Source organism: Barbus barbus (genome assembly GCF_936440315.1).
Source record: "Barbus barbus genome assembly, chromosome: 49".
NCBI lineage: Eukaryota > Metazoa > Chordata > Actinopteri > Cypriniformes > Cyprinidae > Barbus > Barbus barbus.
Genome location: NC_136727.1, coordinates 22,417,627 through 22,440,201, shown reverse-complemented (window position 1 = coordinate 22,440,201; position 22,575 = coordinate 22,417,627). Strand labels below are relative to the sequence as shown.

The 22,575-nt window shown below is 36.4% G+C and overlaps 1 protein-coding gene across 2 annotated transcripts in view; it reads right to left on the bottom strand.

Annotated features, from left to right (window-relative positions):
- LOC306867767 (inositol hexakisphosphate kinase 1-like) overlaps window positions 1–22,575 on the bottom strand; it is a 95,358-nt gene that overhangs the window by 31,257 nt on the left and 41,526 nt on the right. For both annotated transcript variants that reach the window (XM_079413628.1, XM_079413629.1), the window contains exons 2-3: window positions 10,597–11,000; window positions 40–244 (exon numbers count right to left, since the gene is read on the bottom strand). In XM_079413628.1, the coding sequence (XP_079269754.1) occupies window positions 40–244; window positions 10,597–10,819 (428 nt within the window). In that variant the 5' untranslated portion in view covers window positions 10,820–11,000. The remainder of the gene's footprint in view (window positions 1–39; window positions 245–10,596; window positions 11,001–22,575) is intronic.

Sequence of the window (22,575 nt, the reverse complement as noted above, 5' to 3'; positions counted from 1 at the left end):
TTACACAAGTGACCAGAATATGGACCAGCATTCACTCACTTGTCGTTGCTGTCGCCGTCGTGAGCAGGTCTGTCCTCTTTGTGCTCGCTGCTGGAGCGGTGGAGGCTACGGCGAGAGTGTTTTCGGCGAGGTTGATCTCTTTCGGACAGCTCCTCATGGTCCAGCCCCTCGCTCTCTTCGTATGGATATGCCACAAGATTGATATAGCCATCAGAGTCTCCCTCAAAACACACCAGCACCACACCTACAACATCAACATTAATTAGAACTATGTATGCAAAGAATTCAACAAAGAAAAAGATGTAATAATTTTTTTTTTTTTACATTGATTAAGTTCATATGAATTGCACATTATGACTCACGACTGAATCTATTCCAGATTATGGACTAAATTGTTTCAATGGTGATTCTACATAAATAATGTGTAAAGTTTTGCTTCTTGTGCATTCAAACCCTTTAAAATGGCAGTTGTTTTTAAAGTCCAAAGCCATAGTCATGCAATTTTATATGCATGATAATTCATTACCAAAAACTGAAAAGTAAATATTATTTTAGCACTACTCCTCTTTTGAATGTTTGATTCCATTCTGTAGAGTCCAATAATTATTCTGTACCAATCCAACTTCACGTTTCAACTTCAGGCCCAGGTTTTGACACATTGGTACCCATACTTATGATAACACTAGTTTGGGTGAAGAGAAAGTCAAAATGTAAAGTGTAGATTCTGCGTGGAATATAACTTCAAAACACTAATATAATGAAGAAGATCAAACATTTGGACAGCATATGTGGTATGATGAATAAAGAAGCTCAGACAGATGCACGTGTGGGAAGGACAGAATAGCAGCTAGTGGGAAGGTCTGAATAATCCCATCATGCCTCTGTGCTGAAGCGCCTTTTTTAGTTCTGTGATACGTCCTCAGTGATGTCAGCCCAGCAACGCGAGCTCATGAATGAAGACTGCGATGATGCTAATGAGCTAATTCAGGAAGAGCTCTGTTTAATAGGTTTTACAGATCCACATGAGCAGCCTTGAGAAGACTCGTGCTGCACACACTGATCTGCAGGCTCTGGAGTTTCTTTCAGGCATCTGCTCAGCCCGGCCTTTCATATTATGCATAATTAGGTTATACGTTTTCCTATATTCTAGCTGCTTTCAAAGACATATCTTTTAGGTAGAAGCAACTGATCTGTGACACCCACAAAGACTAGAAACAGGGTGTTATGTAAGCCAAAAATTACATAATTCATATATGTTTAAAAGGATAAATATATAACATTTCACTTCTCTATATAATAATAAACATTAAAACTTTATTTTTAAGGAGTATCACACACATTTTATTCCATGTTATAATTTTACATTTTCATTTCATTACATTGTAAAATATTAAGTACATTGCATTATTTACATGCTTTATGCCTTCATTTGATTACCACTATGATAATAAATTCATTAAATTATAAATCTAGAAAAATTAAGAGACAATATGGAAATTATGAAAAAATTGTTCATAGGGTTTCAATTATTGTAAAAAAAACAAAACACTTTTATTGATTAAGAATAAAATTTAATTAAACCATTAAAACGGGGTGGGTGGTGATGGCGCAGTGGATAAGACACATGCCTTTGGTGTGAGAGACCCGGGTTCATAATCCACTGTGAGACACCAATGTGTCCCTGAGCAAGACACTTAACCCCTAGTTGCTCCAGAGGCGTGCAACCTCTGACATATATAGCAATTGTAAGTCGCTTTGGATAAAAGCGTCAGCTAAATGAATAAATGTAAAACAGAATTTGACACAGTGCCCTAATTACAGTTGCAAAAAACTATTTAGTTTTAAAACATTACCTGGATTTCAGCATTGATGATCACAATTATACAGTAAATCACAATTAAATATAATCTGACTAAATTAATAATGCACACACATTTATTCAATAAAACAAGGGCCACTCTTACTGCTTAGAAGATGAATGCTTTGTGCAAACTGTAGAATTGAAATAAGTGGAAAGCATGTTTCCTTCTGAAAAGCTTTTTGTTTGCCAGCAATAGCTGTGACTGAAGGTTAGCTAAAGAGGTGATATGATTTTGCAAGCCCTAAAACTTCTGTAACACTTCTAACACTCATCTTTAGAGTTTGTGTTCATCCCACTCTGTTGACATTTGAAAACAATACCATGTGATTCAAAAGGACAGGTTTATTTATAATCCTTGCTGTGACTAGATGAGAAAAAATAACAAGCTTCAATGTTACTCTAGCAAGGCCTGAAATAGTCAGTGGAAGTTATAGATGTCCGGCATGCATTTAGCCCCATCAAAACTCACAGGGAGAAGCGGTTCATATGGAAGGCATGCTGTGAATGTAGAACGTGAGATGTTTTGGGGGGTGGTGAGGGTGAACACAGGACAGATGCAAAAACACATGAGTGTATACACATTTCCACTGCAGACAAATAATAGCAGCTCACACTGCCAGTTATGGGGCTGTCTGAACGACTCGATTTCATGCTTTAACTAAGCTTTATTATAGGTATGCAAACCTATTTTAAAGCTACAACATCATTTCCATGTCATCCCATATCACAGAATGTCACCGTAATCTTATAAGCGTCGAGGAAAAAAAACAAAACAAACAATTCAGGTCCCAAAATAAGTACAGTGTGGAGGAACATTTACCAATTCTTTTAACTGCTACATCTGTTTTTTGTCTTACAATCGTAAAACAAAGATAAGAAAGATGCAGGTATGTGAGGTATGATGAACATGGAGATTTTGTAATTCAAGGGTCTCAATTTCTGAAGTGCGTATATAACAAGGGCAAATATTGCCTCGTAGGGCTAGGCGATATTACCAAAAGTATTAATTAATTAATTGATTAATGTAATCCATCTTTTAAAAAAATGTAATCAAATAAAAATACAAATTAAATATAAATGTCAAATAAGTGTATATAAATTGTATTTATTTAAATGTATATAAATAAATAATTATATTATTACCCATTTCTTAGAGAACTAGGCCTATATTTTAGTATACAACAGTAATATTTCTGTCATAATTTCTTCAAGTTAAACCTGTAAAATTAATCCAAAGAGCTCTGGTATGTCCAGAGCATATCATCGTTATCAACATTAATTAAACTGATCTCGATATGATATGGAAACTTTTTCATGGAAACAGTTCATTTCAGTCTGCTGTGACTTGAATATGAAGAATATGCCAAAAATAAACTAGTCATGGTACCACCACAAAAACACATTCAATACAATATCGTTATTATTATCAGCAAATTCCAGGAAATATAATTTTTGGTCAATATTGCACACCCCATAATCACAATGTGGGTCATGTTTTCCAGGGATGCAACAAAGGATTATACTGATAATTGATTAATCTAATGACTATTAGAAGAATTAACTTTAAGAATTAACCAAACCCAACGACGTTGATTATTTCACTGATTAATCAGGTAGATTATCAGATGCTTTCTGAACTGTTTTCTCACCACTGTCATTTTTGTTGTATGTTTATTTGTTATTGAGAGGAAAGCACACAGCACATATTTACATATTCATCTAAATGGCACTCACAGCAGCTTCGGGATGTTCGCTAACAATAAACTGCTGCTTGCTTATATCAAAATTCTTTTACTCCTAACTGAAGAACGAAAAAGAACTTTGCTGAGATTAGGGGTGGGCGATATGGAAAAAATATCATATCACAATTTTTTTTTAGAAATATCACGATTAACGATTTTATCACGATTCTTTGTCATGTTGGCTTTACAAGTTGTCTGAGCATTACAGCCAAACTAGAAAGACAAAGCCTTTGAAGGTAACAAAAAAAAAAAAAGACATGGCAGATATTTAGGCCAAAGTGGGCGAAGATAAAAATCTTTGTCATTATTTTATCTTTCTTATTAAAAAATAAGAACAAAGATGCACATTACAAATACACATAATATACAAATAAAACAAACAGTGCTTTATTTCCAGGTACAATAGGTGCATTTAGCAGCAGCATTTAATGAAATTAAATGAACAAATATAAAAATAAAACGATCAAAAATCGTCATATCGCACACCCCTAGCTGAGATTATATCTGGGCCTTCACACATGACAGCATTTTTTTTTTAAAACGACAAAAATATCTGTCGACAATTTTTCATTTTCGAAGTTGTTGATAATGTTGACTAATCGTTTCAGCCCAAATGTGATCAAAGAGGACCTGTGAAGCTGAAAATCTCGAGAGAAGTAGCACTGGAACAGGTGGCTTTCCTCTAACATGACACTGATGTCATAACATCCCTCCTCACTGCACCTGCTCCTCAGGGCTCTGTTTCGTGTCGCAACATCGGAGCATAATACCGTAATAATGTTCTTGTCTCCCATGACAGTTCACCTCCGGTCTCAGACTCGGTTCTGTGCAGCAGACAGACCTTGCCATCTGACAGCAAACAGGCGTTACGATGAATAAGTGAGAACAGAAGGCCGGGTGTCATAGAGCTGTACATGACACACACAACAGGAACATAAGGATGACAAAACAGGAAATGAGAAGATGGACTGTTTAAATTCTCCTCACTGCATACTCCATGGAAAAGTGGTAAGTGCTATATCAAAACGGGAAGCTTTAATTTGACAGGTTTATATCAGACTATCAATGAGCAATTCTGAGAAGGGATGTGTGACACCCTGAAAGTTTGATCACATGTATTTATACACTCATCTAAAGGATTATTAGGAACACCATACTAATACTGTGTTTGACCCCCTTTCGCCTTCAGAACTGCCTTAATTCTACGTGGCATTGATTCAACAAGGTGCTGAAAGCATTCTTTAGAAATGTTGGCCCATATTGATAGGATAGCATCTTGCAGTTGATGGAGATTTGTGGGATGCACATCCAGGGCACGAAGCTCCCGTTCCACCACATCCCAAAGATGCTCTATTGGGTTGAGATCTGGTGACTGTGGGGGCCATTTTAGTACAGTGAACTCATTGTCATGTTCAAGAAACCAATTTGAAATGATTCGAGCTTTGTGACATGGTGCATTATCCTGCTGGAAGTAGCCATCAGAGGATGGGTACATGGTGGTCATAAAGGGATGGACATGGTCAGAAACAATGCTCAGGTAGGCCGTGGCATTTAAACGATGCCCAATTGGCACTAAGGGGCCTAAAGTGTGCCAAGAAAACATCCCCCACACCATTACACCACCACCACCAGCCTGCACAGTGGTAACAAGGCATGATGGATCCATGTTCTCATTCTGTTTACGCCAAATTCTGACTCTAGCATCTGAATGTCTCAACAGAAATCGAGACTCATCAGACCAGGCAACATTTTTCCAGTCTTCAACCGTCCAATTTTGGTGAGCTCGTGCAAATTGTAGCCTCTTTTTCCTATTTGTAGTGGAGATGAGTGGTACCCGGTGGGGTCTTCTGCTGTTGTAGCCCATCCGCCTCAAGGTTGTGCGTGTTGTGGCTTCACAAATGCTTTGCTGCATACCTCGGTTGTAACGAGTGGTTATTTCAGTCAAAGTTGCTCTTCTATCAGCTTGAATCAGTCGGCCCATTCTCCTCTGACCTCTAGCATCAACAAGGCATTTTCGCCCACAGGACTGCCGCATACTGGATGTTTTTCCCTTTTCACACCATTCTTTGTAAACCCTAGAAATGGTTGTGCGTGAAAATCCCAGTAACTGAGCAGATTGTGAAATACTCAGACCGGCCCGTCTGGCACCAACAACTATGCCACGCTCAAAATTGCTTAAATCACCTTTCTTTCCCATTCTGACATTCAGTTTGGAGTTCAGGAGACTGGGTCTCATTCACTAATAAGTGCGTACGTTTTTCGTATTTATACGCACAATTGAACTTCTCACGAAAACTTTCCGCCTAATTCACAACACGTGCGTACACACATGAGCTTGTTCTTAAACTCGTTCTTCTGTTTGTGAATCTGGAGTCTTCTAAAAGAGCGCCCGCGTGTACGAGGTTAGTGATTAGCATAATACACGGCCAAACCAGCTCCATATAAGGGCTTTCCGCAAAGCGGCACTCGTCTAGAGAAAGACAATTATGGCATCGAAACAAAAGACAAAGAAAAATAACTTTAACGATAATGAACGTGAGGTTTTGCTGTCGGAGGTGGAAGCCAGAAAAAATGTGTTATTTAAAAGCAACTGAACAGCCATTCGTCACTCTCAGCAAACATATCTGTGCGCCAGGGCACCTCCATCGGGGGGCATTTAAATTTCTAGGGGGGGGGGCACAAATCACGTTGTGTGTGTGTGTGTGTGTGGGGGTGGGGTTTCGTGAAGAGCGTGCAATCTGTGATCGCGTGCAGTTGCTGAAGCTCGCTAAATCGTTCAATTGCTTTCTTATGTGCGCTGTTTTATCGGTAAATTCGCTTTCAAAATCGATCGCGTTCAGCAAGGAGGGGAGAGAATGGAAAGTGGGGAGGCACAGTAACTCGTTTGGGGGGCCACGGCCCGCGAGTGCCCCCCTTGGCGCCGACTCTGCTGTGCGCTCTCTAAAGACGCGCTCTCTCCTTAGAGCACGCGCTGCAATGTCTTCAAGCAGTACCAAGTGTGCCATGCCTCCAAACACAAGGTGAGAAACAATAATCACCGTTTATATAAGCATAGATCAGGTGATTTGTTGTTTGGACCTATATATAAAATTGGACCTCTAATTATACTTTATTAATCAATTTTAACGTCTAGTTAATTTTCACCCACCCTGTACATAACATATCTAATTATATGTGGGGTTTTTTATACATGCTTATAAGGCCCCGGGCGTGCATGATTATTGCGTACGTGTGGTATAAGTTGTTCTTGAATTTTTTCGTACATTTAGAATAAATTTTAGTATGAAAGTTTTTGATGAATCATGATTTATTCGTGAAAACGTCCGTACGCACATTTCACGGAAAAATTTGTGCGTACGCATGTTTAATGAATGAGACCCATTGTCTTGACCAGGACCACACCCCTAAATGCATTGAAGCAACTGCCATGTGATTGGTTGATTAGATAATTGCATTAATGAGAAATTGAACAGGTGTTCCTAATAATCCTTTAGGTGAGTGTATGTATATATGTTGGATGTGTATGTTTATTCTTGCAATTGATTATATTAATGTATTTATGCATATGTCTATCTATCTTTGCTAATGATTTTCTTTATGATCGCTACAACTAACTTGTGAGATGAAATATCCTAGTGGACAGTTTGGGGGAGACGGTGACGGCTGCTATACTGTTTGTTTCTGGAAGACCACCACTGAGTAAAGGCTCGGATTTCCCTCAAAATAAGAACAAGAGCTCATCAAGTAGAGAAGAACGATCTGATGGGTAAGTAATGTTTATTTTCTGCATTAGTTAACGTGTTATTGTGACATAAACTTGAACACATTACTAGTTGGGTTGTTCCCAAACTACAACACGATGAATGCTACGCATCTAAGAAAGTTTAGACCATGTTTATTATTAATAATCTGTTCACAAATATATTTTAATAACGTGCTAAACGGTAACAATTAGTTCTCAGATATAAAATATATTTTTTATAGTACAAAGTACGTCCTTTTATAGTACAAAGTACGTCCTTTTATAGTACAAAGCATGAGTGAGTCTATGACTGCAGAATCATATCTTCTATACTATAAAATCATACATGATGTTCAGGATGGCTATATGACTACAAAATCATAGTTGGGTTTTCCCCAAACTATAATTCCTGACTAAAATGTTTGAAATCCAGTAAAACATTTTGAATATGATGGGCAATTCATTGTATTTAAATTTCTTACGGTGCGATGATGTTTTCTTGCTCCATATAAAACAATAAAAGTAATATGAGAGTACACTGTAACATGATGAATGCTACGAGTCAAAGTATGTTTAGAACATGTTTATTATTAATAGCCTACTCTGTTCAAAAATAGATTTAAATAACGTGCTAAACAATAATTAGTTACTCAAAAATAAAATTAATTTTTTTATACGATAATACAAAGCATGAATGAGTCTATGACTACAAAACCTATATATATATATATATATATATATATATATGCTCCTGATATAAATATGCTCACAAATGTTTTTTCTCTTTTTTTGGTTGTTTGTATTTTATTGAATCAGACACCTGCACCACAGATGATGAATCCTGCTGACTTTCAGTCTCTTCCAACTGTTTTCCTCTGAGAGCGCTGCACCAACATCAGAAGTTCAACTACACTGATATTCTATGGTAAAACAAGATCCTTGACTACTGATAATGTTTTTTTCTTCTTGAATGCATGGAAAGTAGCAGACACACTTAAATAATATTCAAGCACATTACCACTCCCTCGCATATTGGCTTTCAGTCACAAAACATGTCTTTAAAATTTTAAATCAATGTATTGTTTTCTGTGAGCAAATAAACAAGATGATTTTCACATAATTTTGAAGCAAAAATTCTAGGATACAAGATCCGGTTCTCAAAAGTATTGTGAACAATTGTTCTGTATGTGTTTTATGGTCTTATTTCAGTGACTTCAAAATGTTAGTTTTTCACTAACCACGAATAAACGTTGATTTCTTAAAAACACAATCATGTACACAAATGCTGCTAACATATTATTGTAGCCCAATTTGTGCTGTTTACAGTGTTATTAGACTTTAGCCAGTTATATTTTTATAAGCAACTGAAAAAAGCACAAATGTCAGGGCATGTCTAAAGTTCTCCAGGCCCCCAAAACACCCTCAGGGCCCAGAGGGTTAAATCAAACTTTTATTTTGATGGGTTGCCATGAATACCTTTAAATTTCTGTGTATGTATGATATGGATAGTTTTACTCAAATGAAACGGTCAAATGCTCATGAAGTGACTCTCAGAGCAGTTCTGGAGATGTTGTTCATGTATTTACGTCCTCATTTAGTGAGACAACAGACGTTAATATCACCACAAGTGTCGCGCGCTTCAGTACAGGTAGTAAACAAAACCGCACGTCTCCACCATACATTAACACAGAGCCACGCAGAATTCACATTTAAATAATCTTTTTGAAGCTTAATATTTATACCATGTAACAGTAGAGACAGAAATATCATGCCTTCATGTAAATAAGATAAATAGCATAAGGCTATTTAGTTTGGTATAGACCTGTTCTATCGGAAAGGTAACTTTAAATGACTTCTGTTGGGATCTGGCACTATAGAGAAGATATAATTAAATAAAAATTCACTTGACCTTCAAGGGGGTGGGGGGTGCCGTTGGGGGGGGCGAGCCGCCCCCTAATATAATGGCTGGGGAAACACTGATTAGGTCTTTCCACGGATGAAACACTGATTAACCGACTACATGAGACATGATACATTTCATTAAGTTGTACTGTTTCTTTCAACATACCTTCTTATGTTTATTGAATGCTTGTTTTTGTGATTTAACTAATAGTAAAGAGCGAAAGATGTTTAGTTCACTTGTTGCTTGTACTGAGGCCCTACAGCAATTTGTCACATCATATTAAAGAGTGTCAAAATAACATTTATTGTTTGCAGTTCATTGTAAATCTGACAGAATCTGAAAGCTGAAACTTTGGTTCATATCCAAAGTAACAAAGCATAAAGCTTCTTGTAATTATTAGATAGGAGGACCACTACAAATAACATTTAATAAAGTTCTGTTCGCAGATCTGCAGAAAACAGCATAGACTAAACGATCTCAGGAAGTTTTGTACAAGAAATAGATGCTGACAAACAAAACAGAGAAGCACTAACTCTGAAATGACCCAAAAACTTCAAGCCCTTCAAAACCATTTCCAATTCCAAACTAGGGATGGGCATTTTTGGCAATTTCTTATTTCAATCATCGATAGGTTTAAAAAACAATTAATCAAGTAATTGGGGGCGGGGCATGGTCGTAACGGAGATAATGAAAATATCTGAAGGCTGTTATGAAAATGAATGTTAAAAATACAAATGACATGAAAACAAGTCTATGAACACATGAACACATGATTAGATGTTAGATTATGATTATGATCCAGCAATGTTATTTAAAAAAAGCATCTAAAGAAGCCCTGCCTGAGGTGAAGATGACTTTATGCCAATAAACTGAAATCAGTTCTATGACGCTCAGCTGATCATAACTCCTCCCACTACAATTAATAAGATATATAAGTTAATCCGTACTCAAATTTATAGTCTGTCGCATAGACATGCGCTTGCCCTCCTCCATCCCCAACTCCTCCTTATGCAGATACATGATCCCTTAACATAAGTTCGACATATAGCGTCGTTGCGCATCGTCGTCCCGAGTTCGACATATAGCATCATTGCGCACAGGGCGTCCTGAGTTTGAGTCCCAGCTCACGGACCTTTTCCGACCCCCCCCACCTGGTTCCCTTCCTGTCTACCAACTGTCCTATCAAAATAAAGCTAATAAATGCCAAAAATAAATCTATAATAAACACTGCTTTTGGAATGAATCCACCATCTTCACCAACGAAACAATTTCAGTTTTATACAAGCTTGCACATCGAGTTGTGTCTCACAGTTTTTCCAGCATATTTTTAGACCACGAGTCTTTGTACCTTTGTACTCGGGGGTGAACTCCTTCATCTCTGGTGGCAGGGACTCGTAAAAGCGCTGCTCGCGGCTGATGAGCGGCTTGCAGATGGTGTGGTCGTCGTAACGCATCATGCTGGTGTGGCCGCCCACCTGGTGAATGAAGGGCTCCAGGGGGACCCCAGCGTGGCTGCCCTGCCCCTGGCTGGCGCTGTGCTTGCCCGCCTCCATAGTGTGCGGGACACACATGGCGTTGGAGGGCCGCGTGGAGCTGGGGGCATGGGCTCGGGCACGCAGGCCTGGTGAGCGCGGGGTGCACGTGGGCGGCTGAGAGCGCACGCTGCCGCCGGGAGGGGGAGGAGCCAGCACGCTGAGCGCTGGGATGATCAAGAGCGCCGGAAGCGCTGGGAATGATCCTTAATGCTGCTTCCTAGAGGAGAAGGAGAAAGATCGCAATTTAGATTATAATGAAATAAGGACCAACCAAAACATACTAGTAGCATCAAATATGGAAGTGACCGTACTTGCTTGACGTGCAAGAACATATTTCATTGGTTCCTTCAGAAGATCAAACGCACCCTTCACACTAAAACCATCTGTCTACCATATATGATGAGCTCTATGCACACTGCCGTTTAAAGTTTGGGATCAGTATTTTTTTTTTTTAAAGAATTTAAAACAATTAATACTATTATTCAGAAAGGATGTGTTAAATTGATAAAAAGAAGAAGACATATCGTTAGAAATTCATATTCTATTATATATATAGTAAATAGTATATAGTGTGTATATATATATATATATATATATATATATATATATATATAGTAAGTGTATTTACTTGTCTCAGTGTTTAGTGCATTTGCCGTTGCTAGGAAACGTTGCTTATTTTAGTTTACTGTGTTGAGAGTTGCTGAAATCGCGTTTGGTCTCGTACTGTATCGTGTATCTTGTCAGTGTGTGCACTTGCTTGGCCATTTTTAGTTGATTAACAGGAAAGTGGGTCCAGCTGAATTAAAATGGTGATTTGTTGGATTGGTATAAAAAAGGTTATTATACCGCGGCAGCGGTCGCGGCAGTCGTCGTGTGAAGCCCTCTTAGTGTGAAGACCGAAGAGTGTAAAGACGATCAACTCTACCGTGCGACTCCACCAAGGGATAGAAGTATTTCTAAAGCTTTTTATATAAGCTTTATATTTTAGTTTTTCCATTTATTTGTTTATTATTGACATGTTATATGCATGTGTCAATTTTATTTAATTTCTTTATTTTCTTAAATATGTAGGTATATAGTATTTATAGAGTTGTAACTTTTAGTTTTAGTTACTTTTTCTTATTTGTAAGTCGCTTTGGACAAAAGCGTCTGCTAAATGACAAAAGTAAAAGTAAAGTAAAAGTATATGCTGCTCTTTTTTTACTTTTTATTCATCAAAAGAATACTGAAAAAAGTATCACAGGTTCAAAAAAAAAAAAAAACTGCAGCACAACTGTTTCCAACATTGATAATAAATCAGCATATTAGAATAATTTCTGCCGGATCATTTGATGCAGAAAATTCAGCTTTGCTTCACAGGAATAAATTCAAGATTTTTATTTGTCACATACACAATTATACAGAGTATAACCAGCAGTGTTATAATAAAACAGAAAACTGTTGTTTTAAATTGTAATAATATTTCACATCATTTTTTCTCTATTTTGGATCAAATAAATGCAGCCTTGATGAGCAAAACACACTTCTTTAAAAAACAAAAAATCTTGCTGATCCAAAAGTTTTGAATGGCAGTGTATGTGTGTTGATCAATGTTTACGTGTGAATAAAAACCTAAATGAGTAATCTGTTCATCATATAAAACAATCATGTCTCTTCAGAAGACTTGGATTAAACCACTTGATTCATATGGAATCCATTTACAATGTCTTTATGAACTTTTTGAAGCACCAACATTTCTGGTGAATGGAAGGGCAGAAACTGTTAATATTTTGAATACCCGTGTTTTGAAGATGAACAAAAGTTTAATGTGTTTGGAATGATATAAATGTTTAACTATTTCTCAGCCTTACCCTTATATATCACTATATTTTTCCAAATTTGGAAATTTCTGGATTTTTTTTTGTTTAACAAATTTCAAAACTTTTTTACAAAATGAACACAAAAGGAACATTTAAAATCCTATTTAAAGGCACCATTGCACCAATACAAAAACATGAAATATAAAAATTAAACAAAAAATTTATTTAAAATTATACAACAAAAACTGCATTCAAAATGTTTCACGTTTCACAAATGTTGTGGTTTTTCCAAGTTACAAAGCACGTTCTTTGAAGTACAAAGACAAAAGAAAAACAAAGAAACACAGCAAGTGGCAGGTTCATTAGTTTGAAAGACTTCCATTCCATTTTGCACAGTATCAGTATACAGTATCAGATTTTTTCTTGTCCAGTCTGCTGTCAATAACTGCATTTTCAGATTCAATCCTGCATATAAATATGGTTGTCAATCCAGACATAAGAAAAAAATAATGGTTCAAATTATGACTGGGTCATAAACAGAAGCAAGCAAAGAGTGCTTCCTTTATAACCACTGAATCTGTCAATCACTTCAACACGAGCTCAATTAGCTCTGCGCTCTTGTGAAAACACCCATTATTATCAGTGAAGCTGTCTACACAGCACACTCTTATTTACACTGTTTGTTTAACACTTTGTTGCCTAAAATGAAAGGATTGACGAGGGTGTGGAACAGTCATTGATGTGCACTTAATGGAAAAAAACAGCATTTAGAGTGGTTCTGACTGCATTCTGACTAACTTCAACACCTCTGATTGGTCATTGCGTTCACACACCCAACAGACATGTCTGTGATGGGCTACAATGCTCAACACTGCAATAACATGCTCTAAATTCACAGAAAAAAGGGAATACTTACTTGAGAGTAAATAAATAAATGGCAGAATTTTCATTTTTGGATGAACAGTTTAATCGACAGAATATAAACTGCCTGGATATTAATCAAACCGCATACCGGCTAAACGAAACAAACCTTCCATTAATGTACCTCGAGAGCGTTTCCCAGAATGCTGTGCAGCCCTAGAAACACAGCTGGTATCTGCTGATCTCAGAGCCTTTATTACATTAGCCTAAATCCCATCAGCTCGAAGACACACAGAGCGGCACCCATCTCTAACAATGCCTTCAATCTAATCGTCGTTTTACCTAACACACGCGTTCGGCTCTCATCAACTATTACAAAAACAGACAGATGAGTGTTTCACATGCCCTCAAAATTGAAGCTGTCTTTGAAGTCTAGATGCAATGAGTTTAATGCCTCAGGAAGGCTGAGCTGCCATCGACTGCTTCATTCAGGTTAAAATAACTTTAATTGAAGTATTGATCCAGCAGAGCCTAAAATTGCATTACAGGCATTCGTGATAAAGCCCTGCTGGACATGTTTGAGTGTGAATTCCCACTGTCAGCTTTAGCTGCTCTATCGTTTTAAGTCAATGCGCTCGCACCTGCTAGAGATGTGCAATAAGACATTCACTCACCACTGCTAGACAGAAGAGTTCATCTGAAAACAACAACAAGGGGTTTGTCTCTCTAATTTGTTAGATTTTTTCTAATGCAATATTCCTAAATAGTTAAGCTCCAAAGGGGAGAAGAATATATTGAAACAGCAGTGCAGCAGCGATGTTGTGTCAACCTTTCACAAATTTGAACTCACTGAAAATCAATGAGCATTAACGTGACTGCATAATATTAATTAAAAAATTACAAACACTATGTACAATTGAAAAACTAGGGATGCACTGATCATAATTTTTCATAACCAATTTTGATTAGCATTTTTTTTACAAGCTAGCCATTGAGCCGATTCCTATGAAAGTCCGTTTGCACCAATGAATAAAAAATTAATGTAAAAATTCTCACAATTCTGACTTCTTTCTCTCAATTGTGAGTTTACATTTTGCAATTCTGACTTTTTTCTCAGAATTGCATGATACAAACTCACAATTCTGAGAACATAGTCTTTTTTCCCCCTCAAAATTGGACTTTATAACTTGCAATTGCGAGTTTATATCTCACCAAAGAAAACAGTCAGAATTGCGTGAAAAAAGTTAGAATTCTGAGATATAAACAGAATAGCGAGATAAATTCAGAATTCCAAGTTTTTATCATGTAATTCTGACTTTTTTCTCAGAATTGCGAGTTTGTATCTCAAAATTCTGACTTTATAACTCAAAATTGTTTATATCTGTTTATATCTGACAATTCTGAGAAAAAAGTCAGAATTGCAAGTTTGTATCATGCAATTATGAGAATAGAAGTAAGAATTGTGAGATAAGTCGCAATAACCTTTTTTATTGTGACTTTTTTTCTCTGAATTGCTAGTTTAGGCTATATCTTGCAATTCTGACTTTATAACACACAATTGCGAGTTAAGTCAGAATTGTAAGATGTAAACTCGCAATTCTGAGAACATATCAGTCTTTTTCCCCTCAAAATTGGGCTTTATAGCTCACAATTCTAAGAAAAAAGTCTGAATTGTGTGAAAAAGTCAGAATTGTGAGATATAAACTCGCATTTGCGAGAAAAAAGTCAGAATTGTGTGAAAAAGTCAGAATTGTGAGATATAAACTCGCATTTGCGAGAAAAAAGTCAGAATTGTGTGAAAAAGTCAGAATTGTGAGATATAAACTCGCATTTGCGAGAAAAAAGTCAGAATTGTGTGAAAAAGTCAGAATTGTGAGATATAAACTCGCATTTGCGAGAAAAAAGTCAGAATTGTGTGAAAAAGTCAGAATTGTGAGATATAAACTCGCATTTGCGAGAAAAAAGTCAGAATTGTGTGAAAAAGTCAGAATTGTGAGATATAAACTCGCATTTGCGAGAAAAAAGTCAGAATTGTGTGAAAAAGTCAGAATTGTGAGATATAAACTCGCATTTGCGAGAAAAAAGTCAGAATTGCGAGTTTGCATCATGCAATTATGAGAAGAAAATTAAGAATTGTAAGATAAGTCGCAATGACCTTTTTTTTAATTTTCTATTCAGTGATGGAAATGGGCTTCCATAGATTCTAATACCAAATGTTCTTGCTATTTGTTTGCTCTATTACAGGCCGAACTGGTCGATCCAAACAAAGATGTGACACACTTAGCATGAGCAGTTGTTTTTGCTCAGTTGTCATTTTTATGCTGATGACCTGCAATTTGACATATTTGCTTGCTCTGCATCTGCTCTTCCTCTTGACTCATTAAATGCCTGTGTTGATGACAATTTAAAATCTGGTTACATAATGTTCTGAAATTTAATAATGATAAAGCTGAGGTTATTATATTTGGTCCACCATCTCTTTTAAAAAGAAAGTCAGAACTGAGTTTTTCTATTGATGGGACCTTCATTAAATCCATCTCAAGCTATTACAAATTGTGCAATTTATGATTCTTCATTACATTTCATTACTGTGCTGTTTGTGTCCATCTTTATTGTGTCCCGTCTCTGGCCTTTTTTCCCAAGTCTCATTTACAGGCTTCATAATACTTTCACACAAATGATAATTTGGTAAATGACCGTAATGCAGTTTGTGTTTATATCCGGAACATTCAAGATCGTCCAAAATGTTTGTCATGTGTCAAACGGTCATGCATTGTTGTTTTGTGATATAACAGCTTAACAAATAAAACAGACTATCTGACAAGCAACAGTGACACTATTTATTACATAATATTCACAGACGACACTAGTGGTTGCTGGCTATTGTATCATATAATCACTGTATTTTATGTTTATAACTTACATGCAGTGATAAATCAGTCTTTGCCTATAAATGAATATTTAATTATTGAGAATGTTAATTTTATCTATATTAAAACAACCTAAACACATGTCCATATTGAATGAATGAATGAATGAGACCGATATTGTAAGGGTTCAAAGCTTTCATACCATCACTATCGTAGAAAACAGTATGCACTTAGATAGAGGGGTCTAGTGGGTTGAGGTATACAGTACTATCAGGGATGTGATCAATTGTTTTTGATTTATTTCTAAATAAAACCACTACAATCAATTATAGAATAAAAGCACCCCCTTCTCAATGTAGTATTTTGACAAATGCATACTTGAATAGGAACTGTTCAGTATTCAAAAAAACGATAGTAAAGAACACTACAACAATTCCTACTGTATACCGTTGTTTCTTGCTGGCCTACTAATAAGCTGCTAATTGGAAATGCTGGTCCTCGTTACTGACTGAAGCCATTCAAGGAAAGTAGAACGAAGCTCAGGCATCTCAACAGGACATGAGGGAGAGCGACCCCATTTATAACGCTTTATATGCCCTACACATCCCACACAAACTGAGCACGACAATTACAAACCTGATCTGTGTGGTGCTGTTTCAGTCCAGCGTTTCTTACATAACCTCACGCATCTACTTAGGCCGGTCAGGATAACTACTTTTTGTTGGGCTATATATTGCCCCAGAAATAAATTATATTAATGTCATTTTAAGACCATTTTATGCCACTCACTCTAAATGATAAATAAACAAAAACAAATGAATAAATACAAAATCAAACCTTTAACAAAAAATGGGAAATTAACAACATACTTTTAGTAAGTTTACTTTACTTTAAGTTACAAAAATAAACATGCTTGCCTAAGAGAGTTTACACTTTCAGGAAGAAAGTCTAAAACACAAACCTTACTTATACAGCGAGTTAAGACCCATTCACACCGAGAACTACAAATATAATGTTAACAATAACTATTATTAGCGTCCACATCCACAGACAATAACATTCTGTTTATTATAAGAGCGCTGCATATATATAGCTCTTTAAAGGTCCCATGACATGACATGCTGTTTTTTTGGATGCTAGGGACCACTTAGGCCTAAGTGGTCCCTAGTACTGTATCTGAAGTCTTTCCTTAGGACGTGCCATTTCTGTGTCTGTAGCTTTAAATGCTAATGAGAAGGAGAGAGGCGGGGCAAGGTGGAGGGTGGGTGTGTCCTGCAGCTCGCGGCCACGGTACCATGCGCTAATGTTGACAGTGGATGTATCGCAATGGCTCGTAGACACGCAGTCTTTCAAGCTTTTCAGTTTGACCCAGAATCTGATCCGGATGGAGAAGCACCGGATGAAGAAGTTGCAACTCAGCACCTACAGCAGGACGTCTCCGAATGGTTAGTTTAAAATATTGTGTCTGGATACAATATTTAGTAACTTTCAGACCCTTTTGGCGGCTTTTTTCTCATAACAGGTACATACTAACAAACATAGCGACTATTTAAAAAAAAAAAAACCTATCATTCAGTTGGAAGATGTCTCCAGTACTGCCCCGCAAGCGCGAGGTCTGACTACCGGCGCAGTGTCGCCTCTCTAGCGAGCGGCAGAGAAGCAACTCTTTCAGTTTGCCTTAAAGCAGCAGACTCATCAATAAATCATTTACAAATACAGCGTTTCCAAGCAGTTGTCGCTTACTGACTGTTTGGACTTTTAAATATGAACATAATTTGTTTGTTAATATGCGCATAGTTTATTACTCAGACGCAAAACAGTAATATAGCCAAAACCACTGCATTTATTCGCTTTTTAGTGTAAGTTAGATGCATATTGATTTTATCAGACGATGTTACGATTATAAATCAGGATTTAAGGAGTATAGTGAGAGTGATTCAGGGTTAACATGTATTATTAATGGGTCGTGTTTACTATTTATACTTGTTTTATGTATGACAACAGAAAATATGTAAATGTGAACAGCTTTATTGGGCATTCAGTTGTATTACAGTATGTGACAGTTCATAGAGTAGAACAGATCTGAAGTGCCAAAAAACAGTGCTTCGCTCGTTTGCAAGCCATGATGTCTCTCGCTCTCCTCGCACAGTCGTAGCTCATTTTTTCATGGGCGGGCAAAGCAGAGAAAGGGGAGGTAACCTTTTCCCGTATGACGACATAAAGGGAAGATTCCAGATCGGGCCATCTGAGCTTTCATTTTCTCAGAGGCGAAGCAGGATACCCAGGGCTCGGTTTACCCCTATCGCCATTTCTAGCCACTGGGGGACCATAGACAGGCTAGGGGAACTCATATTAATGTTAAAAAACCTCATAAAATGAAATTTTCATGCCATGGGACCTTTAAAGCAGGATGGATTCTGATTGGCTATCAATGTTTTTTATTGTTCATGAGCTGGAAATCATGCTAAAAGTGATTTTTAGTGCTCTGTGTCAATGTCGTTATAGTTGTGGTGTGAACTCTGCTACTCTCATAGAATTAGAATTATATATTAAAGTTATTGTACATTGTGTGACACTGTAAGTCAATAAAGTAATTATCGCTCCAGACCTATATCTACCAGCCAGATTCATGATAAAAACATAACGTAATAATTCATAATGAAATTCAAACAAAATGGTTTTGGCGCTCTTTAACCTGTTAACCTTCGCCCCCCATTTTGGGCCTCGCAGGTGAAAATAACCTACCTAAATTAAAATGGTAACAGTTCCTGACAAAGTGTGCTTAAACAAATTAGGTATCTTTGGAAAGAAGACACTCTAGGCTTTACTATCTATCATCCAGAGTTGATAATGCTCAAAAAGATAAAAAGTTATAGGCACTGACGTGCCTTGAAAAATATTTTTCCACACTGAATGTTTTTTTATTTCATATACAAATACATGAAATAAGCCCTGGAGCAATCCAGAAAAGTAATGGATCGAAAGCCACGTCTCATGAGTTCACATTTCAAATTTGAAGATACCATGAAAAATGAGATTCCTGCAATATTTTTTCTGAAACTATTTATAGTCCCCCCCACCCCCCTGTTTGAGGAAAAATAACCACCAAATGGATTGCAGAATTATACAAGCTATTTTAGTCATTATACATATTCCTGCATAGTTTTTCAATTATAAAATAATAGACAGAATTTTAGACATCATATAAGTGATTTGAGCACTAAAAAAGTACAAAAATAATTATTTGAGCAATAAAAAAGGAAAAAAATAGAAAAAAATGCTTTGTATATAGTATGTATACTGAAGTATTCTGATTGCCAGACATGAAGTGATATTGGCAGACATGGTCATATAGTCAGTAATCACACGCTGATGTGCTTCCATTCAGACGATAATCATACAGATGGGCCATATAATCAATAATAGCTGATCAATGAATCACAATGATAGCCGTCATAGAGTCGGTAATAAACAAGTCCGTCCATACAGATTATAATCATGCAGATACGGCCACATTCCCCACACACACATAAAATGTATAAAAAAAATAAAAAAAAATGTTTTTTATGGATAAAGCAGATCGCTAAGTTACGCCCCGCTCAGATGACAGCGTCATAGCCTGCGTCACGGCTGGCAGGAGGGAGCGCCAAATTCAAATAAACTATATTCCGCTTTTCTGAGACTTTTTTTTCCGTGGACGGTCTCATTCTGTTTGTAAAACTGTATGCTACAGCATAGTGTTGTTTTTTTTACTACCAAGACGCTGTTTTTGAGCGTAATTTATTCCATAACGGACGCGAACAATAACTCCCGAAGAAATGAAATGTAAACAAAGTACGTACTGCTTTTTTATTCTGCCTGTTTTGATGTGTACTGCTTATACAAATGTAGCAAATACATTCCTTATAAGCTTTCCATGTCAAAGTTCTGGGCACTCTAAGTATTAAAGTCCGCATAAACCTGGGGCCAGTTGCATAAACTTAGCCACCATGTTAAGACTGTGTCTTAAGAACTAGTTTGACCAACTAGCAGTTGCAAAGGGGTAATAAGTCTTACTTTTCCAATACAAATAAGACCAATCTACCTTTTCATAACTGAATTAAAAAAAAGTTATGACCAGTCTTGAAGAAAACTAATTAGATGACTAACTTTTTAAGACTAGTCTAAACAGTTTATGCAACCCGCCCCAGAATTTGCTGCTGACTATATTTCAGTATGGTGACGTATTTCCATCTGAAACGGAATATTGAGCAGAGATTTTGATTAAAGATGACCAACACAAACTATTTTTTTCAGCGAAATAACTTGCACATATTAATTGTTCACCTTAATATTAGCAATGTGTGCAAACAAAATAAATATCGTAAATTTTTATTTCATGCGGAAATTTCTCTCTCAATTCTCAAATTCACTATACACTTTATTGATTATGCACACTATATACAGTAACTGGCAAGCAAATGAGCCCAGAATATGAACAACACAGTGCCCTAAATTGCATGTTTGGGCTTTAAGGTTATCTATCATCTAGTGTGCTCTTACTAGGGCTGGGCGATAAATTGATTTCATCGATTAACTCGAATGTGTAGTTTATGTCGACTTGTTTGAATGAAAATCGTTTTTTCTAAAAAAAAAAAAAAAGACGTGTACTACAGAACTCCAATAAATACGATATAGGAGATAAATATCAATATTTTCTCTCTGATAAATACATATATCAGTATTTATCCAAGTACGTGCACTTTTTTGGACTAAAAGCCCTAATGGACGCTGTTCAGTGAGTGCAGCTATACGAACACAAATAAACCGCAGCAGATCTGACTGAATATGAATGTGCTTTTATTTTATTCACAGTTCGTCTAGAATATCAATGCGATCACATCGACTCCAGAGGATTAAGTTAACTCAACTCAATATTTTAACTTTCCACATCCACCCCAACCCGTTTACCTTAATTGTAAGTACCGTGTGTACTGTCCTCTTTTAAGAAATCAGATGGCGGGAGTAAAAAAGGTACGAGACAGAGCGGGATTTTATTTTGCTGTCTATTTGTAGTCTCTTTTTAATGATAGGTCTACGCATTTGTCAATCATCCCACTTGCTAGATGGGGAATGAACCCAGCGCTCTGATTGGTCGAAGTGCTCTTTCTTTGCTGTTGCTTGATTGGTTTGTGCTGCACAAAGGCGTCACCAGGTTTTTGCATAGTTTAAAGTGACAAATCGTACCTGCGTACTTTGAGGTCAAAATGCGTGCCCGCTATGCAAAATGCATACAGGTTGGCAGGTCTGCGTTTCTACGGAAGCACCTTAAGAAAAAATATAATTCTGTAAGTCATAATAATGAGATACTTTCTCATAATTATGACTTAGTTTCTCGTTATATTGAGAAACTTTCTCGTAATAATGACTTCCTCCTTAAAAAAAAAAAAAAAGACTTACTCATAATTTCTCATAATAATGACATAGTTTTTCGTAATAATGACTTAGTTTCTCGTAACAATGACTTAGTTTCTCGTAATAATGACAGTTTCTCGTAATAATGACTTAGTTTCTCATAATAATGACAGTTTCTCATTATAATGACTTAGCTTCTCATAATAATGACAGTTTCTCATAATAATGACTTAGTTTCTCATAACAATGACAGTTTCTCATAATAATGACAGTTTCTCGTAATAATGAGAAACTTTCTCATAATAATGACTTAGTTTCTCGTAATAATGACATAGTTTCTCATAATAATGACATAGTTTCGCGTAATAATGACAGTTTCTCGTAATAATGACAGTTTCTCATAATAATGACATAGTTTCTCGTAATATTGACAGTTTCTCATAATAATGACATAGTTTCTCATAATAATGACTTAGTTTCTCATAATAATGACATAGTTTCTCGTAATAATGACAGTTTCTCATAATAATGACTTAGTTTCTCGTAATAATGACATAGTTTCTCGTAATAATGACATAGTTTCTCATAATAATGACATAGTTTCTCATAATAATGACTTAGTTTCTCATAATAATGACATAGTTTCTCGTAATAATGACAGTTTCTCATAATAATGACTTAGTTTCTCGTAATAATGACATAGTTTCTCATAATATTGACTTAGTTTCTCATAATAATGACATAGTTTCTCGTAATAATGACAGTTTCTCATAATAATGACATAAGTTTCTCGTAATAATGACATAGTTTCTCGTAATAATGACATAGTTTCTCGTAATAATGACTTAGTTTCTCGTAATAATGACTT